General features: G+C 41.0%; 1 protein-coding gene across 2 annotated transcripts in view; it reads right to left on the minus strand.

The window, feature by feature from the left end:
- The window catches only part of TUT7 (terminal uridylyl transferase 7), a 3,176,298-nt gene that overhangs the window by 2,256,964 nt on the left and 896,396 nt on the right, over window positions 1-22,938 (minus strand). For both annotated transcript variants that reach the window (XM_044064191.1, XM_044064190.1), the window contains exon 6: window positions 4,432-4,514. In XM_044064191.1, the coding sequence (XP_043920126.1) occupies window positions 4,432-4,514 (83 nt within the window). The remainder of the gene's footprint in view (window positions 1-4,431; window positions 4,515-22,938) is intronic.

Genomic DNA, 22,938 nt, shown 5'->3' on the forward strand with positions numbered 1-22,938 from the left:
AAAGTTGAAATGCATTTTCTGTTCCATCTGTATGCCACTCTTTCCAGGCTTTGTCGCATTTTAGCTATAACTTATTAGTTTCCATTGTTAGCCACGGACAGCAGGGTTGGATTTCACCCTTCTGGTATGTACTGGGGCAAGATTTAGAACTTTTAGGAATATGTTGGTGAAGTGTGAGACAGCAAAGTCTAACGGCATATATTTTAGCATTTTCCAGTTATATTCTGTTGACGTCTTGATAAGTGTCTGTCAAAGTTTGCTGAGTTATGAACTTAGATGTAAAGTTTATACTTATCTGAAATATTGTAACTTTTGACTGCATAAGAAAGTAGATGGTCACAGTCTGTCTGGGAGGCTGCCTGCTGTCCTAATTTTGCTACACCCATTTAATGAGAAACCAGTGTAATGTGCATTGCCTAAGACTGCTTTTGTGCACTCTAGTGAGTGATGTGATTAAATGTGTAAAGAAGTATAGGTTTATGGAATCAGATGGGGTTGTTGCTATTGATAAGCTGCCAGTCTAAATTTAGGTCTTCTAGTATTATTGTTTCATGTTGGATGTGTTGGGATATTCAGTACAAGAATGTCACTACCTGGTAGGATACATATGGTGCAATACCAACAGCTCTGCATTATTAAATTGTGGTATCTCTTGTGTGCATGTAGTTATGTTTAACAAATTATTTTAGATGGCAATCCTGACCCAACATGACTACAGACTAGCCATAATAGTCACAGCCACTAAGAAAAACTCCTTCACAATACAGACTATTGAAAACAGAATCTGACATTTCCTCACTAACTCACCCTCACCCTCAAATGAACACCATTGCCTCAACCTAAAGAAAAAAACAAATGGCTCTCTGTACAGCACAGAATAGAGTTGCTTCTAGGCTTTCTCATCTTCAAACTTCTCCAGCTTAACTCAATCCCACCACTAGCTGCACACATTATACTAAACATACACACTACAAAACTCAATACATTTCTCCCAAATACGCTACACTGCAACAACCACCCTTTCTCCATTCTTGCTCCTAAAATAAGAAAATCGCTCCCCAACCCCCTTCCCCACTTTCAGAACTGAACTAAAAAAAATTCCTCCACACCAAATCAAACAGTACTAGTCACACAGCAGGCCAAATCACATATGGGCCCCTCAACCTCTAACCTTACTGTCTCTCAATTACTAATATCTCCCAAGTCAACCACCATACCCTGTCCTCACTCTCATTACCCCACAGCATTTCCATCATCTTGTAAACCTGAAATATAATCATGTGAATCGTAAAATCTGAAGCTCTCTAACTGTTGCTTCATCTACTAATTGCTTCTGTACAGTTTATGTTATATATCATTAATTTCTATTCTGTTCTGTTTTTGATGTGTTACTGCCTACTTCCCCTCTCTATTCTTTTCTTTTCTTCTTCTTCTCTGTGAATTACTTCATCCAGGTAGTACCTGAAACTGGTCAGTTGTAATCAGTGTACCACCTTGGTAAACAAATATAAAATAAAATAAAACAACTAGCGCTGCCTAACATTATTCTCATTTACAGGTGCATAGCGAAGTATTAGGCTAGCTGCCCTTGTGGACCATTTTAAGCCTAGCCATTTTCTCAGCTACCTAACTTTGTGTTGACTCCTTTCTCAGCAAATATCAATTTATTTTATAGAAACAAATCAAATGTTCTCTACAGCAATCATTAAAGACAGCCACTTTAGGAACATCAAGCAGTAGGTTAAGTAAGTACTGCAGGAACAAAGAGCCACAGGTAAGGAATTAAATACTGCAGGAACACGGAACATTAAGCAAGTAAATAAATAAATAACATTAATCATGTAAACAAATTAAAGACTTAATTGAACTCCTCAGGCATTAGGTTTCAGGTGATCATATTTATCAAATGAGTCCACATTTTACCAGACAAAAAATACACAGACAAACACACACACACTTTAGCCTGGGCGCAACCCCCAAACACCATGCTTGGAAGTCTGCAGCTGTAAGCACTACACTAATGGGAGTTGCCAGCAATCTGTGCTGCAGTCTGTCTTAACTTACCACATTGTGACCTTTAGTTTTTCATTCTCGATATTCCTACAATCGCTGTTTTTAATGACTTCTGTAGTGAACATTCAAGTGTTTCAGTATAATTAATTTTTGCTGAGAAAGAATTCAACTAAAGGTTAGGAAGCCCAATTTCTCTTTTGGTGCTAAAACTAAATTACCCCACTTAGTGTAAGATTGGCATTACCCATCCCATGTTCAATAATTACATATTACCTACTAAGAAAAACTGGGATCATACCACAGATAATCTGAGAGGGCTTAGACACGGGATAAGCATTTAGGAGCTGCCTCTGTCCATTAGTAGTACAGGGGGCAGTCCTGGAGTAAATTTTCTAATGATCATTCATGGAACCAAGTTGCATTTTAATATGGAGAGAGAAGAGCTTTGTTTTATGTGGATGGGAAGTCTGTTCCGGAGCAGCAGCAGTATCCTCTGTGAAGTATACTTGTCCCCCCAAACCATTCTGCTGATGTTGCACAGCAGGTTTAGATCCCTCGACAAAGCATTTCTAATGTCATCTGACTTGATGATGTGAGGTAAGTCTAACAGTACTGGGTCAGAGGATGCCTTGTATGTCAGACAAAGGTCACTTCTTATGTAGGATACGGAGTATAGTGACATGGCTCTGAATCAGTCCATATACGACATACTGTTTAGGGCTTGCATTCTTTTAGTAAATACCTCCGTGGGTGTTCCAGCTGTTGAATGTGAATGGACAGGTATATGCCAAAGTGGGCATTATACCCAATGACTAGTCAAAGGAGGACTGAGTAAAGGGGGACAATGACATCCCTAGATCTAGACACAATCCATTTGTTTATAAGCTATGCAATATAAAAACGACTTTGACAATGGAGACATGCTGGTCAAAAGCTAGGTCACTGTCCACATACGTTCCCAAATCTCAACAACTTGGCCAACTCTTAGGGGGTTACTGTCAATGTGGTAGTTCCCTGGGGTAGCTGACTTCTCAAAGTGTATGATCATGCATTTTTGGCATCTCTTTTCTTCCTTGCCCTGCTAATTACATCACATTTAGGCATCAATTTTATTCTGAATCTATTATCCAGGAAGGTGGCCTGGTATGAAACTATCAAGCCCCAACCTGGGAAGTGGCCAAAACAAAGATTTACAGTGAAACAGGGACTGCAAAGTAAGAATTCTCAAAAAAGCTTTGGATATACAGTGAATATTACACTAAACAGTAAAAAATATTGCATGAAAGTAATATATCACATAGCTAAAGAATATGAACATCAAGGTAAACATATAGCATTATTTTAATAACATTACCAAGAAATTTTTTTTGAGGGATACCAGAAATCTGCACTGATTTTTACAATTTTTTTCTGTCTACATCTGATCTCAATGAAACCCAGTAAAAGTGAAACTAAACTAAAGGAGTGAAATAGTAAAGGTAGTCTGGAAATGGAAAAAATGTTCAATTATGGAAATACTAATGATTACAGTATCACAAATAGGTACAATGACGGTATAAAAGTAGAATAGGTGTAACAGAAACAGCTTAAGATACTATTAACGAAGGTGTATATTTGTTACCGAGCAAGTTATTTGTTACGACTCTTTGCTCATTCTTTTCTCCTTTGATGACTCTGAAGCATGGTAGCTTGGGTAACATGCCTACCTAAAAACAAACTCTTTCCAAACATTACTACGTATTCTTGAACTGTAAATTTTCACAGGCAGTCAAAATTGAACATAAGCCCACATCTACAGTTTTTTCATCTTTTCCAGATTAAAAAGATGCCTTTCCAAATCAATGCTAATTTACATACTTTACTGATTTTATATTTCATAATAATGCATCGCACAAAGAATATGCAATTTTCAGTCTGCATAACATATTATTACTCTGTTTTAAGCAATGTACTATATGTTATCAACTCCTTCCTTACTTGTTATTTTAAATTTAAGTACAAATGATTTCAACGGCAGTTTAGTGCAGAGGATTAAGGTTATGGAGCTGCTAATGAACTCCATCGTGTAATTCTGTGTTTGATTCCCTCAACTTCCACTTGTCCATCCTGTGACCTTCAGTAAATTACTTAACTGTGCAGTGAAACTTGGTCACCAGAAAAATGGGATCCTTTTCCTACAATATTTACCTTGGTAAATAAACAGATCCTCTTTTCACAGCACTTCTTCCGACTCTCTCAAAAAAATTGTCTTGTTCGTGTAATTTCTCTGTCCATTGACATGCACATACACCTACCTACTCACATGCAATTATTGGTTCTTTTTTCTTCTATGTCATCTCACTATCTTAGGCGAAACAAGGAATTAAGACACCTTTCAAATGGTTATAACAACCTAAATAAATACATTTTAGTACTTACGCTATGTGATACATCAATGTTTACATCTGAATCTTTGAAACCAAATCTGGATAAAGAAGAGCCATACAGCTGGACTGTGCATCCTAGCAAAAATAAAATGACAAATAAATACATAAATCAACCTCAGATTGTGCAATATCATAAACCTTTTATTAAATACAAAGTCATAAAAAATAAAGGATATTTATGTCCAGGAACTACAGCTTTGCAAAGCATACATTATAAAAACAAATCTTTAAAAAGTGACTTATTCGATTAACAATGGCAGAACTATCATTTGCAAATATTTGGCAGTAGATGTGCACTGGGGGAAACTATGCTTAGTGATGCAAGAGTGTGTTTGCATCTCTACAAAAATACATTTGCCATTTTTCTCCATTTCTTTCCCCTAAGCCAGAAAGACTTGCAAAGTATAAGTAAAACAACGACATAAGAAAGACAAAACATAACACAGTTTATCCAGGAAGCCAAAACTACTACAGACAGCCTTAGAAATGACACAACATACAAGGTGTTAGCTAATTTCTTTACTGACAATGAAGGAGAGAGGAAACCTACTGGCTTCTGAACCTGACACTCTCAGACAACACGTTTTTTATGGCATTCTCTATAAAAGTGCATGTATGAGATACAGACTCTTCCAAAAGCACACAGCATATAGGCTTCTGCTCACCAAAGTCGGTCACCCTACAGTGTGATAATCAAGAAGCCGAAGTTTCCTTTGCATGGCCATAATGCTGGTCTCATGCTGCTGTTCCATTAGTGGCAAGTGGCACTCAGCCAACATAAAAGCAGCATTACATAGTGACGTCTTCAGTTCTAGCAATAAACGTGCAGCTCATAGTAGTAAAACAGTACAGTGTGGTAACTAATAAATTAAACACAACCTGTGTTAAATAATAACATCCAAAAGATAATCAGAAAAACAAACGCATCAAATCTGAATAAAGGGAGGGTATTTGTTGTTGTTTCAAGACTTAGGAAATATACTGTTAAGGCCAGTACCTCATAAAACTATACTTCATTCTTTATAAACCAGAGCACAATTCCAAGCAGTTGTAAGAGAAATCCAAAGTGGCTGACAGCCAGGACAGAATACTTAACTTGTAGGGATTCAAAAATGACTGGATGTTTGACCAGATCACAGTTTTGCATATATAGTAGGATGAAACATCCCTAATTCAGGCAGAAAAACTGCCAGTAACTTGTGGTCTCTACATATCTAACTGTTCTGTCATACTCATTTTAGCAAACAGTAATGCAATGGGCAGGATACTTTGATTAGGTCTGTCTGTCTGGTTACAGAAAAGTCAAGTCTTTCTTTCCTAAAGGAAACTAACACATGCACAGTTTTTTTGATCTCATTCCTTCCCCTGATGTCATACCTTTGATGCCTATGCACATCCAGTGTGTTCACCGGACTTTAACACTTATCATGCTGCTGTGAAAAGAAGTCTGACTAACATATTGGTTATGAGACCGCCAAGGCAACTCATGAAATATACACTGCTCTCACAAACATACTGGCACTGTAGAACAACAAATACAATGGTTTCTACATACCATAGCCAGCAGCTCAGGATTTATTTTTAATTTTTAAGCAAGTAAGTCTAATAGTCACTGCTACCTTTTCAGGAGACCTGTGAAGTGTGTCTGATTAACTGATCTGCTTAAAGTAACAGTTTGTTAGCAGAAATTAATGAGAGTCAGAACAATATGATGCAACTCGTCAGCTGCTCAAAGCCTGCATCCCCTATGCTTAATAGTCAAAGAAATTTTGGCAGACATGTCTGCCACTAAAACAAAATTTCCCATGAAGAAAACTTTGAATACACAGATATAGGTGGTTCAAAGGGTGGCTATACCAGTTTTTATGTCATGTAATTCAAGTCTCAAACAGGAGAAAAAGTATGCTGAGGTACCCCCAAATATACAGTTCCTTTTGAGAAGGACAATAGCAGGATCTATTGAGACAGCACATTTGTTTGAAGGCACTTACCTTAACCACAGATGTGCAAAGGGCTCACTGCGGTACAGCATTCATAAAAGACAGATTTAACCACAGGTGGATGCTAGTCTTCTAACCAGACTTCAACAGCATCTGTACATACCATAGTCAAGACGAGGTTACCTCCTACACTGAGAATGTCAGCATAATCCATGCATCCTCGCTTTCTTTTTTTTTAAATTTGGAGGCTCATTAACCAGTCTACCTGCATCAACCAAGCCCACCTATAAGGAGGAGATACTTACACTATAGCACAAAAAGAGACTGAGCATATCCCATAACCTATGATGTAAACCTTAAAGCATATAAAAGCATCTTCCACTGAAGTTTAAAAAAAAAAAAAGACAACAGAGGATGAAACTGTACAAGCTACTACTCAATTCCCAGTGATATGAAGGTAGGTACAAGATAACTACTAAATTCCTGGTGCTATGAAAGCAGGTACTACCTAATCAAAAACAATCATGTCTAGGATTAAAAACAGGTAGCTGGGTAGCAGCTCATAGTACAAAAATGATTTTATAACTAACAAAAAGAAGTTATGTACTCACCATACCACTCCATCTGAGTAGGTAAACTTCATTTGTCAGCAACCTGTGGGTTTCGGATCCAACACGGATCCGAGCCAGCAGCATACCAAGCGAAAAGATCCAAGCTCCAAGCTCCTCCACCCTACCCATACTACACTACAACTTCCTTCCCAATCCTCAAATCGAGTTTGCCACTCCACATGTGATACCAACAAACTAAAAACCTGAGATCCCTGAACCAAGGACAAACCTCAAGCTCGTGAACTCTGAACATCGAGCTCAGCAAAAATAAATGCCAAGGTAAGGGGGAAGGAGGGAGGGATGGTTGCTGACAAATTAAGTTTACCTACTCAGATGGAACGTTATGGTGAGTACATAACTTCTTTATCTGAAGTAGTTAACTTCATTTGATCTGCAACCTGTGGGACAGAGTCCCCAGCTACCCAAAATCTTGGGAGGCCTTTAAGGAAGGATATTCCGGAGCACTGCAGAGCCAAAGGAAGCCCTTCCTCTAGACACCAAATCCAGTTTATAATGAGTAATAAAGGTGGGAGAGGATGCCCAGGTAGCTGCTGAGCAAATGTCATCCAGGGAAACATTAGACCAGCATGCGGCAGAAGCTTCCACAGAATGTGTAGAATGAGCATGAACTCCTACTGGTTCTGGTAAATCAAGCTCTCTATATTCTTGTAGGATTCAAAGGGAAATCCACTTAGTGAGAGTCAACTTTGAAACTGGTTTCCCTAAAAAAGGCCTAGCAAAGGAAACAAAAAGTTGATCAGATTTATGAAAGACCGCCGTCTTGTGCAAATAAAAACGTGACTGCCTGTGAACATCCAGCAATGAAGTTTGTATTCCCCTTTGTCATGAAAATTAGGGAAAAAAAACAAGCAAATAAAAAGATTGATTAATGTTTGTCTCAGAAGCAACTTTATGGAAAAAAGACGGATTAGTCCTGAGAGACACCCTGTCCTTATGAACACAAGATATGGGGGTTTCATACAAAGAGCCTGAAGCTCCGACACTCTCCTGGCTGAGGTGATAGCTATCAGAAAAGCCATCTTCCATGACAAGAATTTTAAGTCAACTGATGCCGAGGGCTCGAAGGGAGGTGCAACTAAGGCCTGAAGAACCACAGTCAGATCCCACGGCGGGGACGGATTCTTAATAGGAGGTCTCAGAAGAAAAGTGCCTTTCAAAAAAGTCTTACAAATTCTGGCAGCAGCGAGAGAGCCTAAATTGTCCCCTACATGGAAATGAGAAATAGCCGCCAGCTGGACCTTCACTGCTGGAAGATATGATACAAAAAGTCTAATCAAATGACTGCGTGTTGCACGTACGGCTACTGCACGGCTCAGAACGTTTCAAGTACAAATCACAAAAAGAGCCAGCAAAAAGGTGTAAATTCCTTGTTTTAATCAGATAAAACCAAGTGATGTTGTATGACCAAGGTAGAGGGAAATATAAACCCTGCTACCTGCCCCAATCTAGTTTTGGCCATAATAGCCTTCTTCAGTGAGAGAAAAACATGAACAACATAACATACGTGCATTTATATATACACCATGTGACTGTTCATAGGTCCATAATAAACTATCATTACGTCCAGGTGGAAACAAAGCTCCTAGCTTAATAATCCATTTATGTTCTTTAAAATCAAGTATATTGTGCCATCCTGATTTGTACCTGCATTTCCCAACAATACAATCAATAACAATAAAATGAAAAAATGCAGTATTGTGTTTACACACGTTTATACAAAGCATTTGTAGAAAGTTTGTTTTTAATATCACTAAGATGCTCCCCAATTCTGAGATGAAAAGGTCTAGATGTTTGTCCCACATAAAATAAGGAGTGTGAACATGTAGCTAAGTAGATTACCCACTCTGTACTGCAATTAGCCCAGAAATTAATGTAAAAAACCACAGATGTATTCTGGCTACTGATTTCCTTTGTTTTAATAACCTTAGAGCAATGAGTACAATGTCCACAAGGCATACAGCCTATTAGTGGGTCACCTGTAAGTGTACCTTGAGTGGAGACCAATGGACCAGGTCCCCCCTTCTTATAATGACTAAAGAGGGAGCGTAATGTACGTCCTCTCCTAAAGGAAAAGGAACATCTATTACCCAGAAATGGGTGCAATCTGTCCTCGGTCAAAAGTATGTTCCAATGTCTGTTAATGATGTTCATGAACCCCTGTGTGTTACATCCATATGTGGTCACTAAACGGACCAGTTGACTAGAAAGGCCCTTAGGTTTCTCCTTATATTTGAGAAGTTTGGTTCTGTCTTGGGTAGAAGCCCAATGACAAGCAGTACTAACTAACCCAGGTTTGTAGCCTCTCTCATGAAATCGTTGTATTAAATCATCCCTGGTATCCTCATAGGAGTCCTGGCTGGAGCAGATCCTTTTGACCCGGAAAAACTGAGATTTAGGGATATTCCAGATGATATGTTGGGGGTGGAAGTTGGTGGCATGCAAAAATTAATTGTATTCGGGAAATTTCCTATAGAGCTGTGTAGCTAAGGTATCATCGAGATTCCTATTGACTTCAACATCAAGAAAAACAATCTTCGACCTATGGAAGTTCACTTTGAATTCAATTCCCCATTTGTTATCATTAAGATAACCAATGAATTCATGCAGATAAGTGCCATCCGACCTCCAAACCACCCAACAATCATCAAGATATCGCCACCAAATATCTATTTCCTCAATATATAAATTATGGATAGAGTCATAGATAAGTTCCTCCTCAATATAGGCCATAAACAGGTCTGCATACATGGGTGCAAAAGATGCACCCATTGCTGTACCTTTGACCTGACAAAAGCATTGGTCCTGAAAATAAAATAAATTACTAGTAAGGATATGCTCAGCCAGACACACGAAAAATGTGTTAAAACCTGGTTGGTATAGTCCTGATCTCCCCAGCCAAAATTCAAAGGCCAGTAAACCCACCCAATGAGGGATATTCGTATAGAGAGAGGTAACATCCAAGGTGCACATTAACCAATGTGGCTCCAATTGCATGTCTGATATAATGTCAAGAAATTGTGTAGTATCCTGAAATCGGGACCGTACCATAGATAGTAGTGGTTTTAAGTAGTGTGTTAAATATTCAGAAAGTGGATCAGTAATGGATCCCCGCCCTGATACTACAGGTCTACCAGGAGGACATCTAGTGTCCTTGTGTATTTTGGGTAATAGATAGAAATATTGCTTACTCAGGGATAAAACTGTAAGTTGATGCCTATCTGAGTCGGTGATAATGCCCTCTTCCCTGGTCTTGCTCAAAAAAGAATCAATTTTGGTCTTGAAGTGATGAGTTGGATCCAGGGGCATGGCCACATAATATCTACTATCACCAAGTTGCCTCAAAGCTTCAGCCTTATAATCAACCCAATCCTGAACCACTATCGCCCCACCCTTATCTGCTGGTATAATGACAGTCTCCTTATTGTTCCTCAAACTCTCAGTACATTGTTCTTCATCCTTAGAAAGGTTGTTGTAAGAATACTGAAATTCCCTAAGGTTACAATGCAAATCTTTAAGAAGGTTAGCCTGGAACATGGATACTGTATGTGACATAAGTGGTTTAAAAGTTGATCTCTTAAATTTAAAGTCAGGAACATCCTGATTAGGTTAATTTTCAAAAAACAATTTGAGATTCAACAAACGACTGAAATTGATCACATCCTGTGCTAGGGTATATTCTGGAACAAAAAAGCCAGGGACAAAATTAAGACCTCTGTTCAAAACTTTAATTTCCAATTCAGAGAGGTGTACAGATGAAATATTATGAACATTCATAAAATTAACTAATGTTCGGTCATTAGTTTCAACAGACCCTCCAAACTGTCTACTGATCTGGTACTTTTGTGCTTCCTCCCCCCTCGTCGCCTAGGCCTGACCCCAAAGGGTGTCACAAACTCCGTCTCTTGGGATCATGTGAGGCATCTGTATGGTTTCCCTCCCCTTCAGTGTTAGAAGACATCTCATCCCCTGATGTATAACTGAATGACTCAGAATGCCTTTTTAAAATAGATTTGGGTCTTTTTCTCTTAGGAGCAGAGGATTTTCTGTCTGGAAACCTAAAAGTAACATTTCTGGGTGTTTCAAAAGGTTTACCACTCTCGTAATCTCCTACATCTTTTTGAAACTTCTTGAGTTTCTTTTCCTTTAGACTATGTTCAAGTTTGAGTAACTCAGCAGTTCGTTGACTAACACAAGAGGTAAAAGACCCTGTTGATTTAAATTTGTTGGCTTCCAAACATAATGCTTCAACTTCATTGATCCCTTGTTTAACAGCCCATTCATAAAAGCTCGCTAGGGCATCCACAAACCCCATAGAGGCAGACTGTTGAATCTTGGTCCATTCTGCTCCAGCCAGGACTCCTATGAGGATACCAGGGATGATTTAATACGATATCATGAGAGAGGCTACAAACCTGGGTTAGTTAGTACTGCTTGTCATTGGGCTTCTACCCAAGACAGAACCACACTTCTCCAATATAAGGAGAAACCTAAGGGCCTTTCTAGTCAACTGGTCCGTTTAGTGACCACATATGGACGTAACACACAGGGGTTCATGAACATCATTAACAGACACTGGAACATACTTTTGGCCGAGGACAGATTACACCCATTTCTGGGTAATAGATGTTCCTTTTCCTTTGGGAGAGGACGTACATTAGGACCCTCTTTAGTCATTATAAGAAGGTGGGACCTGGTCCATTAGTCTCCACTCAACATACACTTACAGGTGACCCACTAATAGGCTGTATGCCTTGTGGACATTGTACTCATTGCTCTAAGGTTATTAAAACAAAGGAATTCAGTAGTCTGTATACATCTGTGGTTTATGACATTAATTTCTGGGCTAATTGCAGTACAGAGTGGGTAATCTACTTAGCTACATCTTCAAGCTCCTCATTTTATGTGGGACAACCATCTAGAACTTTTCGTCTCAGAATTGGGGAGCACCTTAGTGATATTAAAAACAAACTTCTACAAATGCTTTGTATAAACGTGTGTAAACACAATACTGCATTTTTTCATTTTATTATTGATTGTACTGTTGGAAAATGCAGGGACAAATCAGGATGGCACAATATACTTGATTTTAAAGAACGTAAATGGATTATTAAGCTAGGAGCTTTGTTTCCAACTGGACTTAATGATAATTTATGATGGACCAATGAACAGTCACATGGTGTATATATAAATGTATGTATGTTATGTTGTTCATGTTTTTTTCTCACTGAAGAAGGCTATTACGGCCGAAACCGGTTTGGGGCAGGTAGTAGGGTTTACATTTCCCTCTACCTTGGTCATGCAACAGAATTTGGTTTTATCTGATTAAAACAGGGAATTTACACCTTTTTGTTGGCTCTTTTTGTGAGTTGTACAAAAAGTTTCATACCACTGGGATCGGAGCGGTAAAAGGATCCAGATTTCTCTGTGAAGCCCAAATGGAGAAACGTCTCCATTTGCTACAGTAAATTTTCCTGGTAGAGGACTTATGTGCCGCAACCAAGATAGATTTAACAGGGTAAAAGATAGGAGTCCTAGCAACTAGTGGAATTGGAGCAGCCAAGCTGTGAGCTTCAGGCTGTCCAGTTTCAGAGGAAGCATTCTCAACGGATGATGAATCAGATCAGGAATGGGATCCAAGATGGAGCTATGAGATGAGACAGTAGGCAGGGGAACCAGACTCAACGAGGCCAGAATGGGGCAATAAGGATCATATTCTGTTGCCCAACCGGCGAGCTTTCTGTAAGAATTTTGTCATGAGCGGGAGTGGGTGATATGCATAAAGAAGACCAGGTGGCCAAGCATGAACAAGAGCATCTCTGGGGGCTTCTCCCATCGGGGGGGATTAGAGTGAAAAACTCGCTGCACTTCAAGTTGGATGGCGATGTGAAAAGATCGCAGCAAGGCTAACCACACTTGAGGAATATCTGTTCCGCTACACAAGGGTTCAGAGACCACTCATAGGGAGAAGGATAGTTCCGCTCAATTTGTCTACCAAGATGTTGGACTGACCTGGAATGTGCATTGCTATCAGAAAGCGGTTGGTGGAGATCGCCCATTCCCAAACTCTCATGGCTTCTCGACAAATAGGATAAGACTTGGTTCCCCCCTGCTTGTTGATATACCAGACCACTGACATACTGTCTGACTGGATCGCAATAGTTCCCAGAGGAAGATAAGCATGAAAGGCCTACAAGGCTAAAAGGACTGCTCTCATCTCTAGAACATTTACATGTAGAACGGTCTCACTGAGTCCACGTGCCCTGAACAGTCCTGCCCGAACAGTGCCCCCCCCCACTAACACTTGAACAGGTTGAAGGGAAGACATCCTGAGATTTATAGTGCTCCCCAGCCGAGGTGATATCCAGAAAAAGACATCTCTGGCTAGTAAGAGTAGATGCCTGCTGGGGGCGGTGAGGAGCCAGTCGTCCAGGTACGGGAAGACCTGAATGCCCTGAAGTCTCAGGTGGGCCGCTACAACTGCCATGACCTTGGTGAACACCCTGGGGGCTGTGGTGAGACCGAAGGGTAGGACCCTGAATTGATAATGACTGGCCCCTAGCCGAAAGCGGAGGAACCTCCTGGATCGCCTGGCCATCAGGATATGGTAGTACGCATCCTTGAGGTCTATCAAGCACAACCAGTCTTCCTCCTGCAAGAAGGGCAGGATGGATTGAAGCGTGACATTCTGGAACTTTTCCTTGGCAACGAACAGGTTCATTGCTGATAGGTTGAGAATCAGCCTTAGGTCCCCCGTCTTTCTGGCACCAAAAAGAACCTGGAATAGATGCCTGATCTGGACTGGTCTGGGGGCACCTGCTGGATGGCTCTTTTTTCTAGCAGCTTTTGTATTTCCAAAGCCGCGGCCTCCCTCTGAGTGGATGGGACATCCAGGAGGCGGCTTGTGTAAGGGGGCTTGTTTGTGAAGGGAATAGAACAGCCTCTGGATATTATTTGAAGCATCCAGCGATCTGTCGTGATGGACTCCCATTAGGCTAGGTGCATCAAAAAACACTCCCCCAACTATCCAGAGAGGAGCAGTCGGGCAAATCCTCAGGGTTGTTGCGCGGGTCGATCTGAAAAAGGTTCCCATGACCCGAAGTTCTTCGGCCCCCTTCTGCTTCTGGGCCGGTGTCAACCTTGTCCCCCCTCTGCCTCTGGGGGAGGAGGAGGAGTCCTGAGCGTTCCGGGACTGCTGAGTTTTCTGGAACCACAGCTTCTTTTGCCCTCGCTGGTTCCTGGAAAAGGACCTTTGAGGGTTAGAGAAGCGGATCCCGATGGCTGACAGCGTTTTCCCGTCTTTCTCACTCTGGACAAACGTAACCTCGACAGTCTTCCCGAACAGGGTCGAACCGTCAAAGGGTGCGTTAGCGAAGGACGCCTTGATGGGTTCTGAGAAATCGCAAAGACGTAGCCAGGTGTGATGCCTTAAGGTGATGCTGGACCCGCTAGCCCTAGCGGCTCCCTCGGTGGCGTGAGGGAGTAAACGCATGAACGTATTGGACACAGACTTGAGAGTGGCCATATGAGCCAAGAAGGTCTGTTTATCCTCGGCCGACATGGACTCCGGGGGAGACTCGACGTACTCTTTCACAAGGTCCCACTGCAGTCGAATTACGTGGGCCAAGTAATTCAGCATTCTTATAGTAAAGGTAGCTGTAGCAAAAGTCCGCTTTCCAAGACGGTTCATCGCCCTGGACTCCTTGTCTTGGGGGTGGACCGAGGAACTTTCCTGGGCAAGTTTGTGGCTGCTGCCACCACCATGGCATCAACCGGGGAACCTTTACTCCAAGAAGCTCTATCTGCTGGGGGGCTCAATATTTTGTCGGGCCTTTTGGGTATTGGCTCCACAGTGTCCGGCTCCTTCCAAGCTCTGGTGGTGATAAGGTCCACCAGAGGGTCAGCTGGGGGGTCACACAAGAGGTAGATGGACCTGTGTCGAATGCCTCCAGGAATACCGACTCGTCAGAGGAAGGTTTTTGGGCGGAACACCCCTACCCTCAGGCAAAGGATTTTCATTATGTCTCCGAAGGTGACATCTTCGGGGGGTGATTTGGGGGAACCTTCCCCTTCCTCCAAGTTGGTATCCTCAGTGAGGAACTCGGGGCAGTCCAAGTGCCTCCTTTTACACTGGCATTTGTGAGGAACCTCCTCGGGTGGACTCTCCGGGGAGGGCTCACAAACGGTTTTGTGTTCCTCCAGGGGAACTGGCTGGGGAGCAATAGACGCAGGCTGTCTCTGGAGGGACTGGATGATGGAAAACAAGCCCAAATGTGAGGGGGCCGGGATAGACCCCGAGGAAAGAGTGAGGGGTCTCGATCCTTCAGAGAAAACCCTCTCCACAATGTCAAACGCCGAAGGAGAACCGGCTTCCCTGAAACTGGTGGTGAAGGTAGCCGCAACCCTCGGATCCGACGAAAGGATCGGAGCCGAAGGTGGAACGGTCGGACCCAAAGGGATAGTATGCCCCGACCACAACGGAGCTGATGACACACTCATCCCCTCAGATCCAACACCCAACTCACGGCTCCGAGAGCTCGGATCCGACAGACTCGAGGGCATGGCCGGCGTCGAGGCCAAATGTACCATTGTCTGCGATTCCCTGACTCTGGGGCTCCTCGGATCCATAGACTCTGAAATCCGATGGTGGATTGGAGAAGGAGCTAACGGGGCTAAAAACGGAGCCAAACTCCCTGCACCAGTGGGGGGGGGGATCCAGCAACACTCCCCATCTGCAGTTGAGTTTGTAGAAACCTTCGCATCATCCGATCCATGTCTGCTTCAGAGATGCTCCGAGTCGATCTCGAGGATGCCGCAGATGTGAAGATGACCTCGGGGGTGGTCTAGCCTCCTCCGCCGGCTCCGGTAAAAAATGTGGTGACGGAGCCGAGGAGAGGATGGCTTAGTAACTTTAACAGGAGATAAAATCACCTTAGCGGGAGGGGCCGTTGGATCCAACTCGGCCTGCCACTTGCAGCCCTTCTCTCTATCTTTTTTCCTTTTCTGAATGTCTCTCTGTCTCCCTATGTTTCTCTTTCATTCTCTCTTTCTTGGCCTCTCTCTCTCTCCCTGTGGCAAGGTGGGATGGTGAGTCCCGGACAGGGGAGGAGGGCCGGAAGGCTGGACAGCCACAGCCGTGGCTGGCAAAGAAGTTGTGGAAGCAGAAGTTGATTCTGCGGGTAGAAGACCCACCAGAATTAACTTGTTCCTGCGATCCCGCAGGGCTCAGGGGTTGAAGGCAGCACAGATTTTGCAGCCGGACGACAAATGAGGCACCACCAAGCAAACTACACACGGAGTGTGACCGTCAGCTGGTGACAGCTTGTGGCCACACTTTGTGCACTTAGAGAAAGTCACTTTCTGACTTTCCGACATAGTAAACGGACACACACACTCTGCAGGCAGAAAGGGGGGCCTACACTGACAGAAAGTTAACCACTTTCTAACTACAAAATGCATATATCTAGCGACGAACGAAACCTGTAGTGAGAGATAAACTAATAGTTATTAATTGAAATATCAAAGGGGCACACACAGACCAAAAAATTTCAAAAAATCCTGACAAACTTGCCTGGAGCTCAACAATCTCATGCTGGCAAAGCCGCGGCAAACGAGATCTGGGGATTGGAAGGAGGTTGCAGTGTAGTATGGGTAGGGGGGAGGAGCTTGGAGCTCGGATCTTTTTGCTTGGTATGCTGCCGGCTCGGATCCGTGTCAGATCCAAAACCCACAGGTTGTTGATCAAATGAAGTTAACTATTTCAGATCTAGAATTATGCTGACATTCCTCACCCAACACTGCTAAACTCATCATAAGGATCACTGCTGCAAGTCATTCATAAAACAATGGGAGATCATGAAGCAGAGAACTTCTCATGCCCTGAACTTGAGTGGAAGACTACAGGATGCTCTTAGGTAAATTAACAGGCAAAACAACTGTTTCTTGAATGAATGCTGAACTTGTAATGCTTTGAAGCTCTGTGAATTGAAGGCCAACTGGCAGCTTCACAGATATTTAGAAGCACTCAAAGAAGGTTTGAGTTCTGACAGCTGATTGTTTTGAGGGGCTGTAACCTGGAGTGTCCACAAAACTGTCTTCCCATAGTGTCATCACAAAAAAATTGCTATCCATTTGAATACTGTTGTGTCCCAGTTCCCTTGCATGAAGGAAACAGCAAGTCAGGTGGTCTTAACTTTAACATCCAGTCAGTATAATACCAAAGTTGTTTGTGCACATCCATGGCATGTATAACTTGCTTCAACTCTAAGAACTTCATAAACAAGAGACACACATTATATGACTACATCACCTAGAATAAATATGAAATGTTATCAAATCAAGACTCGCTGAAATTAAATGGATTAAGGTAAATTCCTCATACAACAGCTTCAGAGCTTTCTTGCCTCAGAAAGCGAGGCTAGAGCCCTGAGAAAAAGACACTAAGAAAGAAAAAATACAATATATACATAAATATAATACCTACACGCACACAAACATATGGTTCTAGTTCACATGATTGGCTTTTAAAATGTCAAACTTCATATGGTCAAGATCATATGATTGACATTTTAAAGAGTCAAACTGTTTGTACTAAGAGCGCAGTACAGTGGGGATCAGGGAATTTGCCCTATACCCCACTGCAGTGGGATCTCGGAGCAGGTAGATATAACTAGCAGGTGATGTGGGGTGCAAGAGGGGCTTGCTCCTTTGTAAAAACACTGTTTCCGACTTTTTTCTAGTGCTGATAATGTAGCCAGCTATAGAAAACCTTAAGAAACTTCTGAATTCTTTGCAAATAGGTATGCAATGATAAGCATCTTTTAAATCTAACATTACCATAAAACTGAGGAGGGGAATAAACGTAACAAGGTTTAAAGGGAGAACATTTTAAACTTTGGAGCCTTAACATGCAGAATAAGAAAGGAGAGGTCTAGGACTGGTCTCAAAGTCTCCTCTTTCTTTGGCACTTAAAAAAAAAAAAAAAAAAAAAAAAAAAAAAAAAAAAAAAAAATTCGCTAAATAAAAACCTTTGCCTACTAGAGCTGTAGGCACATATTCTCTGACCAACTAAGGCAACATGTGTGAAGTTTACAAAACAGATACTCTGTACATAAAACAGATACTTATGTGTCTGAGATACTTTGTATAACATATCCAACTTTTTGTACAGCTGGAGACTGACTGCCAGCCAGCCACAGACAGACTGCCAGGCATGCTCCAAGCTGTTAAGAAAACATCCTCTAAAGCTGATAAAGAAGGAGGAACATCTGCAGACTGAGGAAACCCCATCTGCAACAACTCAATATTTCTGCTAGGAATTAAAGATTTCATTCTGTTCCCACTGAAACAAATCTTTCATTTTACCCGCATCTTCAGAAAAATACAGCTCTTCTGGAAGGAAATGTGAAGAAACATTTTCTTTAGAATTAGAATCTTCAGCTTTAAGAGATTCCCTTAAGAAAAACATTGCACTTTCAGGCCATGCTCTTTTGACTGGGAAAATGTGTTATAAAATGAGGGAATTATTTTCTTTTTCAAAAAGGAGTTAAAGAAGAAGCAGGATTTAATACATTAAAGGCAGAAAGTAATCCCTTGGCAAAACCCAGCAAGTCTTCCATGTCCATTGTAAGACAAAAGAAAACACATTGTTCAAGGAAAACTTCACCTTAGAACTCAAAGAACATGTTGTTTTCATTGATTGTATCTTTGTTTTCTGAGCTATTTTAATGCCTCAAAATCACTCTAAGTGCTTCACAATTTAATGCGTTTCCCTCAAAATGGATGATGAGGCCTGCCTTGGTAATGTGACCTTGTTTTCTTGTTTTCATTCCTTCTTCTCAGAATACATTTCAAGTCCTCTTTATATAGAGTCATGCTAGACAAGAGGAAGTGGTGGTGTTTGCTCATGCCACTACGAGAATCGCAGGACTGTGAAGCACTGTCATCCAAACACACCTTCTGTAACAGCTACTTTTATGTTTCCCTGACTGAGCCTCATTTATAGGGCTGCAAATACTTTTAAACAAAACAGCCCAATCAGCCCCAAAAACCAGCCCAATGTATGTCGTCATATCCCCAAGAGTAAATAAGAACAAAATGTCATAAAGTCGTAATAAACCTTATTGTAATAAGAGACTGCATGTGCTGACAATGTGATTAATTGAAAAACGTATCATGAATTACTAATAACTAATGCTAATCTTAATTACCTGATGCTTATCTGTAACTGCAAAATATTCATCAGGTAGAACATAATCGTCATCATGATCATCGGTCGAATAGATGTTCGAATTGAATGTACTCAGCATTACTGTTGTTGGGATAAAGCCACTACAACAGAACCCTTTGCACTTCATGAAGCTTTGAATGTGTAACAAAGCTTCTAGCATTCCTTGCTGCATTCTATTTCTCAGTTTTGTTTTAATCAGATTAATTTCAGACAAAGTTCTTTCTACGGCTGCGAAAGGCATCAACAACATACTCAAGGCAAAATGTCCCAGCTGAAGAAAGTCAAAATCCCCTGAAGCAACTGTGTGATTTGCTACGGTTACTAAAACTGCTCCACGTCGTTATCGCTGAAGTTTGGCCAAAATGTTGTTCCGATTCACATCCACTGCTGCTCCAGATCTCCCAAATACCCTTTGTATAAAGGTAAAAATGACAACGTTGACAGGTTTAGTTTCTGTGCTCCAAGGATGACAAAAGTAAACAGATCAGCCACAGGCTCTAGCTGCTGCACAGTCAATTATGTGTCTGTCAGAGCTTGTTCTATGCTACAAACAGCTGTTAGCGACTTCCAGCAAAAGAAAGTAGGTAAACAGCAGGCTTTTATAACTTTTTTTTGTTTTGTAGTAAAAGAACTGACAGACTTTCCTCTCACTGGAGTAAATGATCCTTGGTGTACATTTACAGATGACAAGTAGTAGGACTCCAAACAGAGTCTATCTGCTACTTCCTAATGCCTTCAGCAGGAACTTTTCTCTCTCTCATGAATGAAGCAGAATTAAAAATGTGCTTTACTAGTTCCTTAATTTCTATTTCTGTCATGTTCACCCCCTTTTTTTTCTATTTCAAATTTATTTACACTTTGGTAACCAGGAAAGTGAACTGGACCTAGGACCCTTTTCAGCCACAACTCGGGCTATATTGGCAAATATAATAACAAGTAATAAATGCACTCAGCAATACAAAGAAATACTGACATAACGGCATTGACAGAAACTACATGTGCAATACTAGAATGTAAACATTAACAATGCTAAACTCTACACATTTTAAGTTTATTATAAATAATTAATTGTATGCACCCAAACTGCACACACACACACTATATATACCTATATATAAACACACACACACCCATATACATAGTATGTGTTTTTGGATATGTGTACATACGTGTGTGTGTATATACATAGTGTGTGTGTGTAATGCAGAACTAGACTATATGCCTGTTTGTGTACTTCATGTCCTTTAAAGAAAAACAAGTCAAATGGAAATGTATTTATTTATTTTACATTTTGACTGGGCAGATTGCCCATTTTCAGCAGAGGCCCGGGGAGAAAAGCGCCATTGTTGACAGTACAAGACTATAAAAATAGTAAGAATGTTTCACAGTAGGTGTATAATAGAAAGTTTATCTTAATACATTATAAAAATTGTTACATAATTTGCAGTGGTGACATTATGCAATAGTTCTATACAGAAATGCATAGTGCATTATACAGTGGACTGAGATGCATTCAAATACATAAATGACAGTGATAACACTTAGAGATAAGAAATAATAAAAACATTTAGAGATAAGAAAGAACAGAAACAGAAGTGAAATGCTTAGTCAGTCCTGTAATTGTTAAGTTGGAGTAGCATAACTTAGTGCTTGAACAAGGTAAATGAACTTGAGAAGTGTTGCTCTTAATGAACTTGAGAAGTGTTTCACTTGCTACAATATAAGGCTGATGTAATTTACAATTAAGGATTTGATTTTAGGGCTGGTGGAATGAAATATAATAGTGAACATACTGCAGAGAGGAAAGATACTATTCTTAGATCCAAGTGAATAGGGTAAGCACCTAGGAAAGCCTTTCTGTGTAGGACACGTGTTTTAAAAGTGTCTGTATAAATTGTGAAAGAAGTTTAGCCTGGGTCAGAACAGCTGCATATCCATAAGCTAAGCTAAGTGGGATTTGAGAAGTTTTTTTGAAGTTGGCATTGTTGCCTGTAGTTATGTTTACAGGTATGGCATTCCAGATTTTTGCCATGTTTTGGAGTATAGGGAGTCACCGAAGATATTTTTACTTCTGGTTACGTCCATTAGAGATTTATTACTAGATCGTAGCAAGCATTTACATGAGTATTGATTTAAAAGGGCTTGTAGGGCTGTTTTTTTCAGGATGGTAGTATATTTGATGGGCCACAGTAAGTTAGTTAAGGGGGCGGCCACGGTGGTGCAGTGGTTAGTGTTGCCGCCTCACAGCAAGAGGTTCTCCAGTTCGATCCTCGACTGGGGTGTTTTCTGTGCGGAGTCTGCATGTCCTCCCTGTGATCGCATGTGTTTCCTCCGGGTGCTCCGGTTTCCTCCCACATCCCAAAGACATGCTGTAGGTGGATTGGACACTCTAAATTGGCCCTAGGTATGAATGCGTGTATGTGTGTGCCTTCTGTGGAAGGTTGGGCTGGCAACTCGACACTGTAAAGCTCCACTGCCAATCATGAGCGGACAGGTGATCCGCTGTGGTGACCCCTAACCGGGAAAAGCCGAAAGAAGAAGAGTAAGTTAGTTAAGGATGAGTAGGTTAGGTAGTTCTAGCCAAGATAGCTGTTTAAGGGCCTGACAAGGATGACACCTGAAGGGTGAATCAGTTGCAAACTTTGCTATTTTGTTGCAGCAGGTGTTTATTGTGGCTAAATTGGATTTGTTGAGATTAATGGAAATGGGCGGTGCACAGAGAAGTGGGGAGACTAGGTGGGTCCTAGCAATAAGTATTGTTGGAAAGGTGCTTTTTGCATCTGCGTAGAGTTCCAAGGTTTTTGTGAACCTTTTTTTTTTTTGTTTGGGCAAAATGAAGGTTGAATTTCATGTTTTGATCTATTATAACACCTAGAAGTTTGGTTTGGGGGACTGGTGTAACAGGGGGTTTGTTGTTCAAAATTATTTTGAATGAAGGGATTGGCTCTGTGGCTTTTGTGGGATGAAATATTATCAGCTTAGTTTTGTTTGGTTTGAGTATGAGATGAGCATCTGACAGCCATGTTTCGACTGCAATAATTTTGTGCAACTGTATATGGGTTTCTACACATACACACACACAGATCATACAGATATGTATCTGTGTGTGTATGAGAGTGTATAAAAATATATGTAGCATATAGAATACTATATGTGGGATACAGTACTATGTTTAAATGCATGTGTGTGTGTGTGTGTGTGTGTGTGTGTGTGTGTGTGTGTATATAAGTACTTCTGATTTCCTTTTCTTAATGTTTTTAATGCAAGAGCACACAGTAAACATACATTAAATTCAGCTGTATATTATGATTGCCATCAATGGTCACAATTCCTCTGTGGACTACAAAATGTCCTTCCACTCTAACAATGTAAGAACTGACTCACAGTCAGCAGGAATCACTTAACATGGATCTGAGAGTACCAGATATGCATCCCCCTCTAAGAGGATGTCACAAAAATCATAAAAGACCATTTTTTTATCAAAATTATCAGTGCACCTAGCTGATAAGGTTGCCCCTTGTCTCATTCTGCAGTTCAAACCAATGTGTGTTTGGGGGGGGGGGCTTGAAAATGGTAAATATGTTGATACATCACAAGAAAAATATTTTCTGACTTTTCTCAAAATGTCACAGAAATCTCTGATACTACATTTAAGTTACTTTAACATATAAACTATTACAAATAACCAACACTTAAAGCTT

Source organism: Protopterus annectens, chromosome 2.part2, assembly GCF_019279795.1.
Source record: "Protopterus annectens isolate FY-2018-M chromosome 2.part2, PAN1.0, whole genome shotgun sequence".
In the NCBI taxonomy this organism is placed as follows: Eukaryota; Metazoa; Chordata; order Ceratodontiformes; family Protopteridae; genus Protopterus; species Protopterus annectens.